Source organism: Buceros rhinoceros, unplaced genomic scaffold (genome assembly GCF_000710305.1).
Source record: "Buceros rhinoceros silvestris isolate BGI_N320 unplaced genomic scaffold, ASM71030v1 scaffold9411, whole genome shotgun sequence".
Taxonomy (NCBI): domain Eukaryota; kingdom Metazoa; phylum Chordata; class Aves; order Bucerotiformes; family Bucerotidae; genus Buceros; species Buceros rhinoceros.
The window spans coordinates 68474-87178 of NW_010394822.1; the positions used below are offsets into that span (position 1 = coordinate 68474).

The window sequence follows — 18705 nt, forward strand, 5'->3', positions numbered from 1 at the left end:
AAATAAAAATTAACATCTGAAAGGAAAATGTAGCAACTTTGTCAGGAGGAAAAATTACCGTAAATGAGACCTCCAACAAGCAACATGCAACAATGGTGATGTGTAAGTGTCATTAAGACAAATGTATTAAATGTTTGTTCATTCTACCTCAATAGTGCATAGATATTTGTTAGTTCATCAATATTATGACAGGATATTTGATGCTAGACAGTCCAAAAATAAAGACAGCCCTTCTTGAGAAGGCTGCAGTGTAAGCAAAACCTGATGCAATTAGAGGGAAAAAGAATTTGCAGAACTTTCTGATTTTATTCTTTTCATCTGTGGTGTAGCTGATGGCCTCAGAATACTCTCACTCAGTCACTCTGATGTTCTTAGGAAAGTACAGTTTGAAATAAAATTTATATAGTGGTCCAGGGTCATAAACAGGAGGCTCAGCAGTATGCTATTTAGGCAGCCTCTCGCAATTATTTTTTTAAAAACCATACAGCTTCTCTATGATGTAATATTTTTCTGCTACAGTCTGACCCTGTAACTGATTAAGCTTCAATGGCACGATGAGGACAGAGCCCACTGGTTCTTCCTGGTGCACCTTGGAAGAACAGAAATTGTCATATGGGGCTGGAGGTTAATGCTAAATTAGGGCAAATCTTCAAGGCTCCCTTAGGATTATTAGTATTTAAACTCAAAATGCCAACCTCTCTGGAAAACGGGTAAGGAACGAACTGCAGGGAATAAAAATACTCTTAAGGGGTTATTTTCTGCACAAAGTGACTCGTTTGAGGATTTCTAAAAATCCAACTCGAGCTCAATTAAAACCAAATTCAGCACATCCCTAATCCTCAGCTTCTGCAACACAAGAGCGATGAGATAGCAGAGCTTTCAAGGAGTGCTTCATTAAGAAAGCAAAGAAAGGTTCCTCAGACGGTCTGAACGGAAAATGTAAGGTGGTTGTAAGGAGTCAGCAATACCTTTTCTCATTTCCTGTGTCACTTCCTTGGCAAAGATTTGCAAGAATGCTGGTGTAAGAACACAGCCTTTTTCTAATGGAAAATATAACTGCTGATACACTTGAAATTTCATTTTATAACCAGTACCCTACCTCCGCTTTAACAAAATATGCTTCAGGAATCTCCATACACTGAAAAGAATAATAATAAAATCGAGAATCGTGCTGTCAAGGTACTGCACAACTGCAAACCCACATAACTTACCACAAAAGACAACTACAAGCGTGTTGGCACAAATGCTGGTGCTGCACTTCGTGGCCATGCAAAAAGCTTCAGAGTTAATTATAATAATTTTCAAGACTAAATTTTCTCTAAACATACCTGAAAAAGTAGATTTAAAAATTCATTGGCAAGTGCACTCTTCACACTCCAGATCTGGTAGTCCTCCAGAGTGAGGTGTCCAAGCTTAAAGGGAGGAGAAGGAAAAAACCCATCAAACCATTAACGTACTTCTATTAAAATTCTTATTCAATGTGTCACACAAGGCATGACAAAGCCAATGCTTTGATATTGTGAGAATAAAATCCGATCCAACAAAAGAAGAAAATCCAGAGTTAGCATTAACTGGAGAACTAAAACGTTTGGAGAGTACAGATGATGAACTACGCCCAGCAGGTACCCTCGGCTCTGCTCGCCATCGCTCAGAGGTGGAGAACGGCAGGAGCTGTACCTTCCCAAACCACGACACCAGCACAAGCAGTATGTGACTGGGCAGGGCAAACACTTTGCACCATTATGTAATTACTGCGCCATCAGCTCTTCCCAGCGCTATATTCTTGATGAAACTATGAAAGATATTCTGAAGACTTAGTCATCTTTAACTGTCTGTGGAAACGAGACTGCTATACACTTGCTCATAAATGATCCTTTTTAAAAATACCCCAAAGGATGGAAGGAGCTCACTGAAGCCATATTTTCCTCTGCTTTGGTAATGGAAGAATTACAATAAAATATTTGCCCACTGCTCTGCTGGAGTATAAACAGGCAAGACAACTATTTAAACAAGTAATTAAGCCTTTCTAGACATTCTCTAAAGTTTCTTTTAAATTATTTATAGTTTCTAGAAACCCTTCCTAATTAATGAAGCAAAGGATGAAATAATGGGAACAATTTCCCCTATATTGTTTGCAGATGATAGTGTTTATCTCGAAAAAACAAGACCATATTTAAAGATTTACACACAGCTAACTATAAATCACAATATAAACCAGTCAGACCTTTTGCTGTGTGTCACGACAGCCACGACAGATGTCTCCACGGTTTCGCGGATACTTAACGTAAGATCATTTTTAACGTGAAACAAAAGAATAGTTTCTCCAGGACAAAAGCCAAGCATCAGATTTAAAACTGGTATTAATTACGCTTAGCAAAGCCTTGCAAACAGTATACAATTCAAATTCATTTGATCTGGTTATGTATTATTTCTGGTTTAGTTTCATATAGAAAAATGCCTTATAAAATTCAAACACGTTCTTTCTCTCATGGAATGATGTGGAAAATCTTAATGGAAAACTGACACTTCATGAAAGGTTCTTTTATTGACACATCTCTGCTTTAAAGAAAGCACAAGATTTTATTTTCTTTCTTATAAATAAACTGAAGACACTTGGGTATAAAAATGATTAGGAAAGAAGAACAAATTCCTACCTTTGTGGTATCATGCATATTCAAAATATCCTCCACAATTTCGGACAGATCCATGTCCAATTCCTTAACCAACAAAAGGATGAGAAAACAGTTAAATTGTCACAGCACTCTCCAGAGCTGCATGTGTTCAGAATAACAATGTAGCTGGAAGAAAGGTTGATGATACCTCTGTAATTCACAACTGAGTGCTTCCAGAGAGCTGTGCTTTTGTACCTAGGGTTTTTGATGTCTGCTGATTCATTTAAGATAGACAAATCATTCTGCTTTGGTTAATGGCAAGGGAAGTTACATCCAGCTACCACTGCTCCTCAGCGAAGGCAGCTCAAGCAGCTCTGTATTTCACCAAGACCGTGTTCAATCAACATCCACATCACTACTTTTGAAGGATGACTTTAAAAACACCCCAGCAAACGAATGAAAACCAAATATAACTTACAGGTATTTTATCAGTACGGTTATCTTTCCAGACCTCTAAAAGTGCAACCACCATTTCTTTAAGTTCAGTGCGAGACAAGACACCATCCCGGTCAACGTCAAAAACCTTGAAACAAACTGAGAAACAAGGCAATTACTTTTCTGTGTTAGAATTACTGAACAACTTTTTTTTCCTTGCAGAATGTAAGCCTGCAGAGCCACCAGAACATGATTTAGTGCTGACAGTTTTGACGAGGCAGGATGCATGTGTGGTAGGGAGGAAATGGAGCAGCTGTGTTTAATAAACTGAACTCTAGATTCCTGCAATCCGCTGCTGTGTTTTCTGATGCGACAGAGCAGGGAACATATGCATATCCGGAAACTTCCAGTGAATGACAGCTTTTAAGTTGCAGCAATATGGCTTTGGAAAAGCATGGAACAAAGGTATTTCAAAACACAAGAACCTCACAGGGAGACAGCCAAAAACTGGACATTAAACAAGCCCGAATATGCTATTTACCACAAGACAATCAAATAGGACATTTGGGTTATATATAATGAATAGATCCCTGTCTGCACTTTCTATATTGAGATATTTCTGCATTGTAACGCAGAACACTGCACCGTAACTTCTGAAATAGGATTTTTTTTTCCCCCGAGCAGGTTGATGATTTATATGAAGCAAAGGATTAATTATAAAATACACAGAATTAGGTTTAATCATCCTTTATAAAAGGAAGCCTTGATATTTAAAATGTCTTTAATTTTTTAACTTATAAAATCTGTCAACTTTCACAGACATACAATTGTTCAGTGGAAAAAAATTCTAAAAAGCTGGAAAAAAACTAAACTTTATTCCTCAAACTGAAAAATTTCTCTGAAATTAAGAGTTAACATTTTGCATACTTACACTTCTGTCTTTCTGCCAAGGGTCCCCTGCAACATGCTGAGAGCCCACAGGAAATTTCTTTAAAATCTATGTGATTGTCTCGGTTTTCATCAAAAGCATTAAACAAACCTGCAAACCACAAAAGCATCTCCCGTTACAGCATCTGGCTGGAACAGCTGACAACTGAACTTAACATTTTCATGAAGGTCTAATGGTCGACATTGGCAAGAAGAACAAATACTTACGGTTCTAACTAATTCTTACTAAGTGTAATAAAGATAATTAAGCACTGCTAGGATCTTTTTAAAGGTGAATTACATCGCTCGGTTATGGCTAGACAAAGCCAGGGGTGGGGGAAGGGAATCACAAATTGTGAACTCCAGTCTTATCTCAGGCCTTCCTTGCAACGCCTGATGTACAGCGTGTACATCTAAACCAGGGTGGTCACGACAAGCACTTTCACAAAAGCTCATGGATCAAAACAGTAAAGGGACTCAGATGCCAAATGCTTTGGCTTTTCCTTAGGGCCTTACACAAACTCCAATGAAAATCACTGCATACCACTGCAAATTTGGCCCTGAGTGAGTTAGGAGTGGCCTTCAAAGGATTTATGAGTTCTATTCATTCGGCACATATAACTTTTTTTTAATCCCATAAAATATATTCTTTCAGTGACAATAGCTCAGTTGCGCTACCCACAGAAGACATACAGAATGACGAGGAGCCGTTCAAGCTTCCCTGTAGCAGCTGTGTAAATTTATATGGTAAAGCAGATAAAAAGCACTTACAAGCCAAGTGTGGGGATATATCCTTACTGAACTGAACAAGAGTTCTGGTGTTTTAACAGCTTCTCTTTTCACTGCAGATGACTTTCCCATCGTCTACTTACTGCTGCCCCTTGTCAGTAAAGCTGACCGTTTGGAGATAAAAACCTGCCACTCTAGGACTGCAGACAAAAACTAGCACAGAAGTCGAATGTTACTTCATGTCCTTATGTTGTGCAGTAAATGGCAATTAGACAACTGCAACCTCCAGTTATTACCAGAGTGGCTTCAACTTGAAAATCCAGCTTGGCTATTAACGTCTGCATTGCAACACACAAACCTCCTGACCAAGTCTTCTGAACACAATCTTCCTCAACTTCCCCTGTTAGGGAAGAGTGTTTCATTGACTGCATGACGCAACTTCTGACTTGCTGCCTGCTGTACTGTCATTTAATGATGAAAATCTCATTTGTCAGTTTAAATACAGTGTCAGCAGCGTGTTTTGTCATTAATGAATCTTAAAGGGCCCTATGAAAAATATTAAGCAACTATACATAAAGTTTGACAACCACGAAGAATGCATCACACCGAAGCATCCCTCCCTTTGACATTCCAGATTACCCAACAAAGAGAGATTTCTCAGGCATTTTCTCTCATTTTCAAACATTCAAAACTCAGTCAAATGAATCTCTGTAATTTAAGCTTAAAAACCATTTTAAACCAGGCCCACTTTCAAAGCTTGTCTGTCAGTAGACCATCAGGTACTGAACACCACAGCAACGTTTGAACGACGTTCCATACCTTCACTCAGAGATGGATGAATAGGAGGGGAAACTAAGGGGGCAAATGTTTCTAAATCAAAGCGTCCAGTTCTTGATTGAGCTTTTAGCAGCCAGTATCGTTTTTCAAGATCGATGATGTCTGATTCTTCCACTGTATAATCAACAAAAAGTTGGTAATAGTTAGACCACGTTAGAATTCAGAACAAATAAAAATGCAGCATTAGTTTGTCACAAACTGTGATAATTTTTTATGCCTGACTCCTGAATACAAGAATTTAAAATATGAGCAGTAGAGAAATAAAGATCCAATTTTACCTTCTTTATCTACAGAATCATCTTACCTATTCACCATCTAGGAATTCAGTATCAACCACACATTATCACAAGCATTTAGAAACACAGAAATGAACTTTTCCCACTGCTAAAGGCTCCAGCAGTCTCTTCATTTTCACAGATTTATTCTTGGTGAACTGAACAGGTAGATTATATGTGCAATACCTTATTTTCCCAAGATATCCAGTATTTAAATCCTCTAGAAGGATGTAAAGTAGCATTTTTAAAAAATGCCAGAACTTTTATGAAAAAAAGGGGAAAAAAATTAAAATGGTACTTGTTGAGTCTTTAAAAATACTTATATAAATTTTTAGCCTTCTTATATAGTAATAAGGCTAAGTTTTAATGTGACACTAAAACACTATCTCAGCATTTATTTTTTCCAACTACAAAATTGTTTGTTTCACTGTTTCATTTATACTACATATGCACTTAGAAAACCCATCAATATTGGGGAATGATTATACAAACCTAGAAGACACTTTACACAGAGGAACTTACAAGCTAATTTAAAGAAGGGAAAAAAAAACCAAATCCCCAAACCCAACAATGAGTAAAACAAGATGCTAGGCAAAGGTAAATATAAATAGCCAGAGGAAGAACTTGTGTTCTCTTTCAAAACATTATATACAAATGCTGGTCTCCTTAGGGTTCATCCTTGAAATGAAATATATATACATAAATAGTAAATTTCTGCTCAACAATACTTTTAACCTTTTTACATATGCAAGTGTGCCACAACACTGCTTTAGGTCAGTGCAAATTAATTGGGTCTCAAATAGATCTGTAATGACAAAGTTGCCTATATTAAGAACCAGTACGTGTGATCCCATTCCCAGATGGCTCCAAGTCTTTAAACCCACGCCAGCTTTCTAATAGGTTTAACTTGAGCTATTTGGCCTGGTTTAGCCTACAGAAACAATAATAATCCTGTAAGGCTTAAGAACAAAAGAGACCCAAATAAAGTTATATGTCAAATTGAAATGTTATTGATTTCTTTTCCTATTTATGCCATTGGGAATAGTAATTTCATCAGAACAGTACGATAGCTACAATAGGCATGGACTAGTGGTAACTACCCACCAGGCACATCATATAATGCAGCAAAAACACAATACTTTACCCTTATCAGTAGAAAGTTTGGAAAAATTTTAATAAAAGGTTAGTATTTGAAGCAGAGTTGGAGTGGAAGGGGTTTGCATCTTCCTGTAAAATATTTTTACTCCAATTAGGAAAGAAAATGTTCTCCTCTTTCTCCGTACACTCAGTACAGTCACTAGACAGAGCATATACTAGCGTGCACAACACCCACACCGAAGGTGCAATTCTAGAGTGACGTTTTAATACAACTTCAGGCAGAACAGAGGAAGTTTACCTTCTCCATAACCCCCAGCACACGCTGCAGCATCCTCACCTGCATCACGATCAGCTAGTGTGCATCACACAGCGAGAGCGATAAGAGAACTGATCTAGAGGGGAAACTAAACTGATTTCCTTTCTCTCCTCCTTCCTAGCTGGACCAATCCCCTTATCTGGCTCACCATCTCCTGGCTCTGGGTTGTGTTGTAATTACAGACTGGTTTGGGTTGGAAGGGTCCTTCAAAGCTCATCTAGTCCAATCCCCCTGTGAGCAGTGACACTTTCAAATAGAGCAGGGTGCCCAGATCCTCAAGGTCCAACCTGATCTGGAATGGTTCCAGAGATGGGGCTTCTACCACCTCTCCAGGCAACCTGGGCAAGTGTCTCACCACCCTCAGTGTAAAAAATTTCTTCCTTAGATCTGGTCTGAATCTCCCTCTTTTAGTTTTAACCCATCACCCTTGTCTTGACACAATAGGCCCTGCTAATGAGTGTCCCCAACACATAAGGGAGCAGTAATCTAAACATATAAAGGAATGTTATGCTATGGAAATCAAGAAATAGAGCAGTTACTACTTTGAATATCAGCATAAAGAAGCCGTGCAGATGCTCAGGACTGTACAGATGTAAGGAGCTTCGTGATGCTAAGCAGAACGGCCAAGTGATGTAGAACTGCATCTGCTATGTTCCAAGAAATACAGCGATGTCTTGATGACTTAACCGCAAACCTGCCCACAACAGTCAGCATATCAACAGATGAGAGCAAGTCTACCAAACAAAACACACTTTCCTGCAATCTTGTTGCCTCTACAGGTATCAGGGCTGGTTTGGGTTGGAAGGGTCCTTCAAAGCTCATCTAGTCCAATCCCCCTGTGAGCAGTGACACTTTCAACTAGAGCAGGGTGCCCAGATCCTCAAGGTCCAACCTGATCTGGAATGGTTCCAGAGATGGGGCTTCTACCACCTGTCCAGGCAACCTGGGCAAGTGTCTCACCACCCTCAGTGTAAAAAATTTCTTCCTTAGATCTGGTCTGAATCTCCCTCTTTTAGTTTTAACCCATCACCCTTGTCTTGACACAATAGGCCCTGCTAATGAGTGTCCCCAACACATAAGGGAGCAGTAATCTAAACATATAAAGGAATGTTATGCTATGGAAATCAAGAAATAGAGCAGTTACTACTTTGAATATCAGCATAAAGAAGCCGTGCAGATGCTCAGGACTGTACAGATGTAAGGAGCTTCGTGATGCTAAGCAGAACGGCCAAGTGATGTAGAACTGCATCTGCTATGTTCCAAGAAATACAGCGATGTCTTGATGACTTAACCGCAAACCTGCCCACAACAGTCAGCATATCAACAGATGAGAGCAAGTCTACCAAACAAAACACACTTTCCTGCAATCTTGTTGCCTCTACAGGTATCAGGGTGCTTCACTACTGATAAGAAAGAGCTCGCGAGACATGACATTAGGACTAGAGTACCAGTATTCTACAGGAAATACAAGAAAAAATATATTAATGGAGTTTCAAGAACAGAAATAAAGAAAAAGTAAAGTAACAAATGAAAGGTAAAAGCTACTTTATGAGACAGAACACGAGGAGAATCACAGTACTATTATAGTGCCCAAACAACAGCACGGAAGGGGCAAGTTTGTACAGTCATTTAGAAGAATCACACACACGTTAGTGCTCTCATTAGCAAATACAAAAGCATTATGCTAACTCTCACGAGCATGTAAACCACTTTGTTTCTTTTTACTCTACCTTTGTGACTAGGCAGAATAACAAATGTGCTAGTGGGCTTCCTTCCCGAGATGAAGCAACACTAAGAACATCCCCAAACCAGCAGGAAGCTCACCTTGTCTTTACTGGAGAGTAGCTCTGCAGAAACCTGCTTTCACTGGCAGGCACATTATTCACCTTCAGTAATTAAGAACTGAAGGTTCTCTGGCAAAACACAGTGTTCTCAAACACCTATAGCAGAAGCTAGCTGTACTCCTGGTTTTTAAATGGTACTTCAGAGCTTCTACAGTGCTAACTTCATTGCTTAATTTTTTTAATCTCAGAAAAGAAAGGTTATCAGAAAGCACCTTATCTGCATTTCTGTCGAGCACTGGTTGAAATTACATGGTCATTTAAAAGACAAAGAATTTCCAAATAATCTTCTTCAACAGCACGGTTGCTGTTAGCACAAGTGCTGCATTGATATTACAGCCCAGGCAGGTCCAGTGAACTGACTGTCCACAGAAGAGCCAAACGTTTCAGAAAGTACCACTGACAAATACTAAATCACATTCTTTGTACTGATTAGACTTACTCGTGAATACAAGTTAAAATGAGCCAAAAGAGTATTTCTCATTCACATCAACACTGACTCGCGGCCCACTGCAGTAGTTTCACTGACACACAACAAGAAGATTGAGTGGATTACGGCACACGTGGAAGGGGAGCTCTGCCGTTCAAAAGGCAGCTCTTATGTAATTGGATTTCTCCAGAGTCATTTTTTTGCACATAATCTCGTAAATCAGTCTCAGGATATGTTATGCACCATCTATTCCCCCAGAAATGTAAACTAAAAGAAGTCTCTTGCAATGTACGATATATAGTCAGATTTGAAGTTTAAATGAAGCATGATCAAAGCAGAGTGCCCTTGCTATCCAAACGTACTAATGTGTATGAAAAAATGCCGTAGTCTAAAGAGGTTTTAGATAGATAAAATATTTCACCTTTTCAAAATGCCTGGTCAAATTACATCAGAAGTGTGAACTGGGCTTTCATTCAGTAGTTCACATTTTAAATAACTTAGTAATTAATTTTTAAAATGGATCCAATATATACAATACAGTCCCAAATATGAGAACAGACTGGCTTTCTAGGCCTACTGAGTATTCACGTCTGTCAATTAAATACATGGTATGATTTTCTGACGCCACATGGAGATATTATGCACCTGGGAAATTAAACCACATTATCTACCAGTTTACTACCATGTGCTATTTTGTGTTTTCCTCACCACTTGTCTGTTAAAACTATGAAAAACTTCCAGATCTGTAAAATTATGGAAGTGTTTTAGTTCAATTCTCTGAGAATTAGACAAGTACAATCAGAGGAAAGATAATGTCAAGTACACCTCAAGCTATAGTCTTCATTTTCCAAAGGAAGACCAGGTAAACATTTCCAGCAAAAATATGCACCTGAGAAACGGTAGCTCTACTAAACATGAGTTAATTTAAAACCAGTTGCCACTGACTGACAGTCAGGTTGCATGACAGGGATAAACACACAAAAAAGGATCCTTCATTTTCATGCCATTTCCATCAAGTTTATGCCCTTCTTAAATACTACATAGGTAGCAAGCCACGAATAATATTCTGCCTTAGAAACAAATTCTAAAAACGTTTTCATTTCCGGCACCATCTAATTCTAATGCAATTCTTCATGCGACCAGAATTAACTCAGTATTTCAACAGATTTTAAAACTTGAAGTTTTACCCACCTATTGGTACAATCCTCTCTGGTTCACAGCAGTAGAAGCATACCATATTCCCAACATTTTAACTGAAACGTGGTTCGGTTTACTGTTTACCATGACATCCTCCAGGCAAAACCCAGGCCCCAGCTGCAGCGAGAGCTCTCCATCACACGACGGATGAGTCACAACCAGAGACCGAGGGACTGCACACACTGAACAGCGTTTCTGACCAAACACACTTGGCACTTCCCGACTAACACCGAGAAGGCTCCGGGACCTCGGCGCAGATTGCTGCTTCACAAGACGTAAAGTAGCCTGGGATCTAAGAGGATAACAGGGTGGCAAGATGCAGATTAAGTGACACCCAGGCTTTTTCTTATTGGCCTGGTCTGCTGTAATACTTCGCTTGGAAGAAAATAGCACAGAATGAAGTATGCTCTTAAAGGCACCTTTAATAAATCCAGATTCTCCAGGATTGTCTTCCACTGGCTTTCCCTAAGAGACGATATTTCGAGAGTGGGTACCACAACTGAAGTGAACAAGCTACAGAAATAGTTTCTCATATCCAGACAGCCTTGAATGTGAGCAAAGTGATCACTTCGTTTTCCTTTTACAGACTCACATCTTCATCTCACCGTAAAGCCCTACAGATTTATAAACCCGTCTCTGACAGAAGAGGTTAATTCCACAATATTCAGTTTCAATTTTATACCGTTTCCAAAAACTCCCTCTTCCATTTCAATCATGCTGTCTGGTTATCCAGGGCTTCTCTCATTTATGATGTTAAATTAGCGATAACTGTATGTTCTAAAATATAATTGCTATACTGATCACACACTGTCTTACTGCATCTCAGAACGTAAGAGTTGTCAGAAAGAGCAGGAGCATTTTGATGAATTTTTCTGATGACAGAAGAGAGTCTCTTCAATTCAAAAGAGAATTAGGATGCTATTTAATAAGAACTCAGTGACACAAGAAACGGGTAACAAAGAAGTACAAATTACACGGTCTGTCAGTTTGAAACCAGTAACCCCTCTGATAAATGGGAGTATTCTCCCCATGGAAAAGGACTGACAACCTGAGTACATAAGCCCATCACACAGCACCAAGACGCACCAAGATGACTCAGTCAGAAAAAAAGGAACCATTACCTATGTTGCAGGAGCAGAAGTATTTCCAGCCAGATGAAGGAAACCGAGGAGGTCTCACCTGGAGTTAGTCTGACAGCAGTGTATCACCCAAGTCAGAGGTGGAACAGGGGATGGAGCACCCGGTCTGAAACAACCCTGAACTGGGCTCATTCTACTTGACAAAAAGGTCCAGAAGAAACCTAAGCCACTTGCATTTATATCGAATGGTAAAATTAAGGATGGTAAAATGTCGTTGTCTGAACCCAAGGACAATGTTGGCAGAAAATTAAGACGTAAACTGCCCACGAATACATGTAGATGATGTACTGGAATAATTACCCCCAGCTGGAGGAAAAAAAAAAACCGAAAGAAAAACCCCTCAAGATCTTACGAAGAGAATGATACAGGCAGTCAGGGTCTGCACTTAGTGGGACAGGAGACCCTTCCACGTGTCTCACGTTCCCATCCATCTGTCTGCCAAACTCGGGCACAGAAAGCCGTAGTCCGCAGGTAGGACGGAGCCAGTTCCGTTCTGGTACTTACAGGAGTGCCAACCAGGCAAGGCAGGCAACAAAAGGACATGCTCCAGCAACTGAGAACTCTTGTGTAATTGAATTACTGCACTTGGACTCAAGCACCAGAGATTATGTGTTCAACATTCCCCTTATAGCGAGGTTCAGTGTCCTTAGTAGTCCCTGACAGGATTTATCTTTGACTGACACGCTCCACTACAGTGCTGTTCCATATGATGGTTGAAAACAAATAAATAAATTGAAAGGTAACTGGACCATACTACGAATCTGAGAAAATCCAAACTAGTGCCAGTTGGTCAGTAGTCACGTATAGGAGAGACTCATAGCCCTGAAACTGTTTTTTATCCCTGAAACAAAGGTCCAAGAGGAACTTACATTGTTTTGGTAGGTTTCAAATGAAATTATTACTATTTACAATTTAACTGAAATGGAACAAAATTTGATTAAAAGCAGCAAGTGTGTGCAACTTCCTGTAACTTTAAAATTTCATTTCTAATTATGTGTTGAGAAATATCATCAAAGTCATTGCATTCCAAAATAAATGTTATTTACAAATGAAAAATTAGGATTCCTTTGTTTCCCTGGTAAATTGGCTCATTAAGCTAATTTAAATGGAGTCACTGATGCTCTGCAACATAATGTTTGCTGCCTGTTTCTAAGTCAATGTTAATAACTTTCACTACTTTTATCACCGCAATTTTTCATGTCTCTGACATATCACCCAATATGATGTTAATGGCAGCACACTGTGGGAAGGGGGCTGAAGCTGAAGCCAGGAGAGGGCGCCTGGGGACCCAGCCAGAGTCCTGCAGCCAGGTGAGAAACTCATAACTGCACCAGCAAGTTCCACAAGTAAGTTCTCATTTTACAGTAGCAAGTTTTAAACCTTTCACTCTTACACTATATTCTGCTAACAATGCTTGCCTAGGTTTACTAAACGTTATTGCAGTTACTTGTTCTACCGAAAGGCCACCGTTATCTTCGGTAAAAGTATCAAAACCAGCCCTCATTTAGAGAAAAGGAACTGTCGCTACAGCTCCAACTGTTTTACACATTCAGCTGGGTTAAGGATAGTTCTATACTACATTTCTTATTCCTTAGATTGATCTGTTTAGACTCAGTTATTAAACCTAAAAAACAAACCAGGAAGGCCCCAAGTGTTCATACTTCACTGCAATTACTTCCAAGTGCTCAAGCACTTACATTTTCCCTACTTCTGCATCTGCTGTATGAGATTCCTACACTGTCTCAAATCACAAGGGATATCATGGGATACATCATAAAACAAGTATTTGTCCAGACCTGGGGGAGGCTGGTTAGTTCACCAGCAGGTTAGTTCACCAGTTCATCTTCCTGCTATCTTAAAGTTTTCCACATCTGCCATTTGAAAGATACTGGGCTGCAGACATCTTAACGCAACACAACTCCTGTCTGGTTTTCTAATTACAACAGTCAACTGGAAAATATCAAAAGTACAGTAAAATTCAACTTTATCTAGAGGTCCAAACATAACTGCCATAAGAGCTTTCCAGTGTGGTTACAAACACTGAGCCTGTGAACCGCATGCAGCTTGAAACGTTTGACCGGTTCGAAAATACATGTGAGGTACATAGTTCTCTGGAACACAATGGGAAAAGCTCGACCCCAGATCTGACATGGACTTGAAGATTCAATAATCAATTCAAACACTCCAATATTTTATTTCAGCTTTTTAATCCTAACAACGGAAAACTTTTGTCATGTAGTCCTGAGTTTCACTGCACTCAGCCAATGGATAAGAAAGCTGTCAGCGAAGGCACAGAGACCACCACCAACTACTAGCAAACACTGAATTGTCTCAGTAGTTGGATGCGATATATAGCAGCAGAATTATTCTTTTTCAGAATTTAATTTTTTTCCCCTGAGAACACAGGTTATGTGGAAACACCCAGCAGAGACCCAAACGCCTGCAAACACAAGGCTTTAAAAATCTGGTAACTTCTCCAACAGAAGATGCAGCCATATGAACTAGCACACGTTGAAGAGCAATCCTGTGTGTGTGTTTCCTAGAAAAGAGACTGAACACTTCTCTCTGCAACTCAAGTTTACAGTATCAGATGCTGTAATACACAGGAGTGTTAGGAAGTTATTATAAACCAACTTGACCATAGGGAGATTAGAAACAAAACCTAAAAGACATGAAAGACATGAAATGGCAGCAGAGACACCGTGGTTAGGTGAGAGGTCCCTCCAGTGTAAACAGCGGTACTTCAAGCAATTGTATTTGATAGAAACTGATTAAGTAACTGGGATTCTGCTGAGACAAAGGTCAAGAAATTTGAGATGAGAAGATGAAAACACTCTCTCTATGAAATTAGAAGAAAAAAGGTAACTACTACAGTAGGAATAAAAATGACATGGAAACATCTGAACAATTTTTTTCCAAGAACTCTAATAGATTTTGTCCCCATTCATTTTTCAATGTGCTTCTCCTTCAGTCTCTGTAATTTGGTTTTTCATTATAGCATTTCAGTCTGAATTTCTCTAATTCTTTGTTTAAAACTGGAAATAGATCTCTTAGCCTACAAGTTTAAGATATAAAAGTTTTCTTCTTGATAGAAGAGCACAGGTGTGGGTTAGCTAAAGTAGAATACTGTGCTCTTCAGTCTAAAGATCTTTTCTTTCCTGAATCATTTATTTTGCTTATCTGAAATAGCTGGGAATACAGCTGAGGGCCTGGCTGCCGACGGCAACAGTGAAAGGTGTATCAAAACCAGAAGTGATAACAACATTAAATATAAAATAAAATCTATTAAAATAGTAGCTCTTATTTTATTATAAACCTCAGTTTCAGTATAAAAAAAACTTTCTGAAAAAAGCACAGAAAAAACTATTCAGCAAAAGCTTCAGTTTCAAAGCATGAAAAAATATTCCAAGTAAGCTCTGAGGTAACGTCCAAAGGCCTGGCGTAAGACTTCCTTTGAACACTTTGGGCAAGGGAGACCTGATGAGGTTGGGGACATGGCAGATCTCAGTTGGATACAGCTTGAGAGACTTTTCCCGGGGCTGAAAGTCTAGAGAATTCAGAGGCTTTTGTCTTTTTTTACCATACCTCTTACTCTACTTTGTCTTATTAGACCTCGGAGATTTAGCGGTCTTCTGTAACCTCAATGTCCACTGCAGTCTCTCACGTAATGCAAAGAAATTACCCGTCTATAAGCTTCTAATTTTATCATGCGTTTTCATTTCAGATGGCCAGAAGAGAATTTTAATGCTCATATTTAAAACCAAGAGAAAAATCTCTATGTTGCTTTATACAAGTAACCCACCCATTAAAGAGATTAAATGCCATGCTGACACCAACAAAGAAAATCTATGGGAGTACATAAAACACAACCAGATTGCTCCAGTTGCTGACATCTCAATAGCAAACATCCTTCTCCTAGGGATACCAAAGTCCCTCCGATGCTTTACTGTAATATATGCTTACTGGCACCGCAAGTATAATTTATCAGACTCTTGGTTTTACATTTAATTTAAAAAACAGCTGCTCCTTCTTTCACATTAATATAGACATAAGGAAGAACTTGTTCTTTGGAGATTATTCCTAAATGCAAATACTGAGGAAGCTTCTCTTTAGTTAAATTAGTTCCCTGACTACATCACATGCCAGGAATATTACTTATTTTACTGCAGAAAGCAAATTAAGAGCTAATATTTATTTTTGAAATCAGCATTATTTTCTAAACTGTCTCAATAGTTTTACAATCTACTATAGCTGAAAGACCAAATACAAATCCAGTATTAACGTCAAGTCACTTTAGATAAATGTATTTGTCAAGGACAAGGTATTTTCCTTTGTTTTTAATTTTTAACTTGCTCGGTAGCAAACTTCTACTGTAACAAGTGTTGTAATCTCAGTACTATTATCTCTTAAACATTACGACCCACAGTGTCCTTCTACATAACGTTTTACATGTCACAGCACAAAAAGCAGAGAACAAATTAGCACAGAGAGAAAAAAATTATCTCGCTGAAGAGAACTGCATGTACCTCATCAGAGTCGTGAGTTTCAATGAACACCTATGGCAAGACTTTGTGTCTGTGAACTCTGAGACAGTTTTTAAAATGCGCATAAAAACAAGCAGTTGTTATTATAGTTTACTTACAGTGTGTGACTCCAGCCAGGGTTTGATAGAAGGTAGGAGTATCACTGTCATCGGTGAGGGTCACATACACACCTCCAGACAGCAGCCAACGGGAAAACGTGAAAGCGTCTTTGTTGTGCAATAGCCAAACCCTGAACTTCTCATAGTTTACCTTCTCACCCTGTAAGAAAAATAAGAAAATTAAGTTTTCTTTGCTCTGTCAGTACCAGTAAACAGGAACCATCCAGCTGTAAGAACAAGAACTGGGACAATCTCCTATGAAAATAAAGTACTAAAATGATTTTTTTCTTTGGAGCCGTGACTGTTTTTCCATTTCACTCTGAAACACAGCACTGGGAGGAAAATTAGACTCCTCAGTTCTCTCTGCTTTTCAGCCACCTACTCAATGTGGCCTTTGGAAAGTCATTTACTCTGAACCTCAGGTTAAAATGATTAGAAGAAAAATGGTTACTCACGACTCAAAATGATGGAGGTTATTTTCAAGAATTTTAATTTATTATGCTAAGAGCTCTTACGTGCCAAATAACAGGTGCTACAAAATCATAAACATTCTGTCATATCTGTGCAAGTATACAAACATTTCACACAGAAAAACCAGATTCGTGAATAGCTAAGAGTACAATTAATCACTGCAGCAGCACGTCAACTTTTTGCCTCTCCTGACCAAACCCCACTTTGGAGCACACATGTAAACACAGCACTCACATCTCCTAACTCGGTCTCTCTCCCTGGATATGTCTCATGGAACTGCCTGCTCAGGAATACCTGAAATCTATAGATTCACAGAGTTTAAATGCCAGAGAGGCTGTTTAAACCATTTAGTTGAATGGTTTCCAAGCTGTGGCCATGAAACAGTAGACTGATTTCTACAGGACCTACAAAACTAACTAAAATAAAAGCAAACCTCTTAACAGTAGATAAACTCATAATATGGAGATCCTAATCTCCATGGGAAATAAACAGGGGACTGTGAAAAAGGTCAAGTCATTGATTATTTGAACTTCCCTAATATCACAGACCATTAAACTTCACTGAATTACACCTCCACAGAATCCAACCGTTTCCACTTGGTCACAGACTACCCGCAACTGCTAACTGCAGAAAACTGAAAATCCACTACCTCATCTGCCAGGTTGCTCTAGTGGTTAATCACCATCACTGCTAAAACATTTGCTCCATATCCCAACTGTAACAGATTATTTCAGGCTCCGGATACTCATTCTTTTTCTGCCTCTCTTTCCTAGGCATTTTTCTCCAACAAACACATGCAGAAATACTCCAATGCTTACGGCTGCTATCACAGACTTCCAAATGGTTATAATTTAAGAAGTCAAGATGCTACATTGCTATTCCTTCACCAGTTTTATCTGTATATATTCACACTACTGACTGACAGCATGCTCCTAACCTTTCTCTTACCACACTGTTTGAGCTCCTTCATCCCTTCTCTTTTGTGATAGCTTTCACATTAGCGCAGTCATGTGGCAAAACAGATCTAGCTGAAAAATGACCCACAGGATTAGGAGCTACAGAGAAAGGGCTTACTTCTGAGCCAGATCTGTTTCCCAACCCAGTTCATCAAGGCATCACATAAATACCTGAACCAGCATAAAAGCAGGAAAATGAATGACATTCAAGGAAAAGGGTAAGTCAGTGTGGACTTTGCAGGATTTAACCCATTACAGAATCACTTGCTTAAGCAAAAACAACTCTACAGCCAAACTAACACAGGAGAAAGAAGCAGCCCACAATTACTGGGGTGGTTGGTGGTGGTTTTTTGGGTTTTTTTTGTTTGTTTGTTTTACTTTCTCTAACAGTTTGGATAAGAGAGAAAATTATTTTCTTACTACCTGTTCCACTCTATTTTACTTTCTTCACTGCGTTCTGTAAAAGCAGCAAGAGCCGTGTCTCATTCTACTACAAGTCTGTTCCAATTGATCAGAGGAAGGACAAGAAAGAAGAGAGACAGGAAACCTTTGGACAGGGGGAAAAAAGGCATTTGAAGCAAGTAGTGTTTACAGCTGAGCCATGATGCAACTCCAGCAATACTGAATTTGTTTCCTGTATTTCAGAGACAAGAGTGAGGAAAACTTGGATGTATTTTAGACTTCATATTCCTGGATGAGTATATGCAATTCTGAAGGAAAGAACAGAAATACCTATAAACATCATCCTTGAAAGCAGAAACTCATCTGCCATACAGCAGGCAGGAAGGCCCACAGCAGGA

General features: G+C 39.1%; 1 protein-coding gene across 1 annotated transcript in view; it reads right to left on the minus strand.

Annotated features, from left to right (window-relative positions):
• Positions 1-18705, minus strand: part of USP32 (ubiquitin specific peptidase 32) — a 52193-nt gene that overhangs the window by 25361 nt on the left and 8127 nt on the right. The window contains exons 4-9 of the mRNA XM_010145341.1: positions 16479-16638; positions 5523-5654; positions 3979-4086; positions 3091-3206; positions 2655-2717; positions 1329-1412 (exon numbers count right to left, since the gene is read on the minus strand). Coding sequence (XP_010143643.1) covers positions 1329-1412; positions 2655-2717; positions 3091-3206; positions 3979-4086; positions 5523-5654; positions 16479-16638 — 663 coding nt within the window. The remainder of the gene's footprint in view (positions 1-1328; positions 1413-2654; positions 2718-3090; positions 3207-3978; positions 4087-5522; positions 5655-16478; positions 16639-18705) is intronic.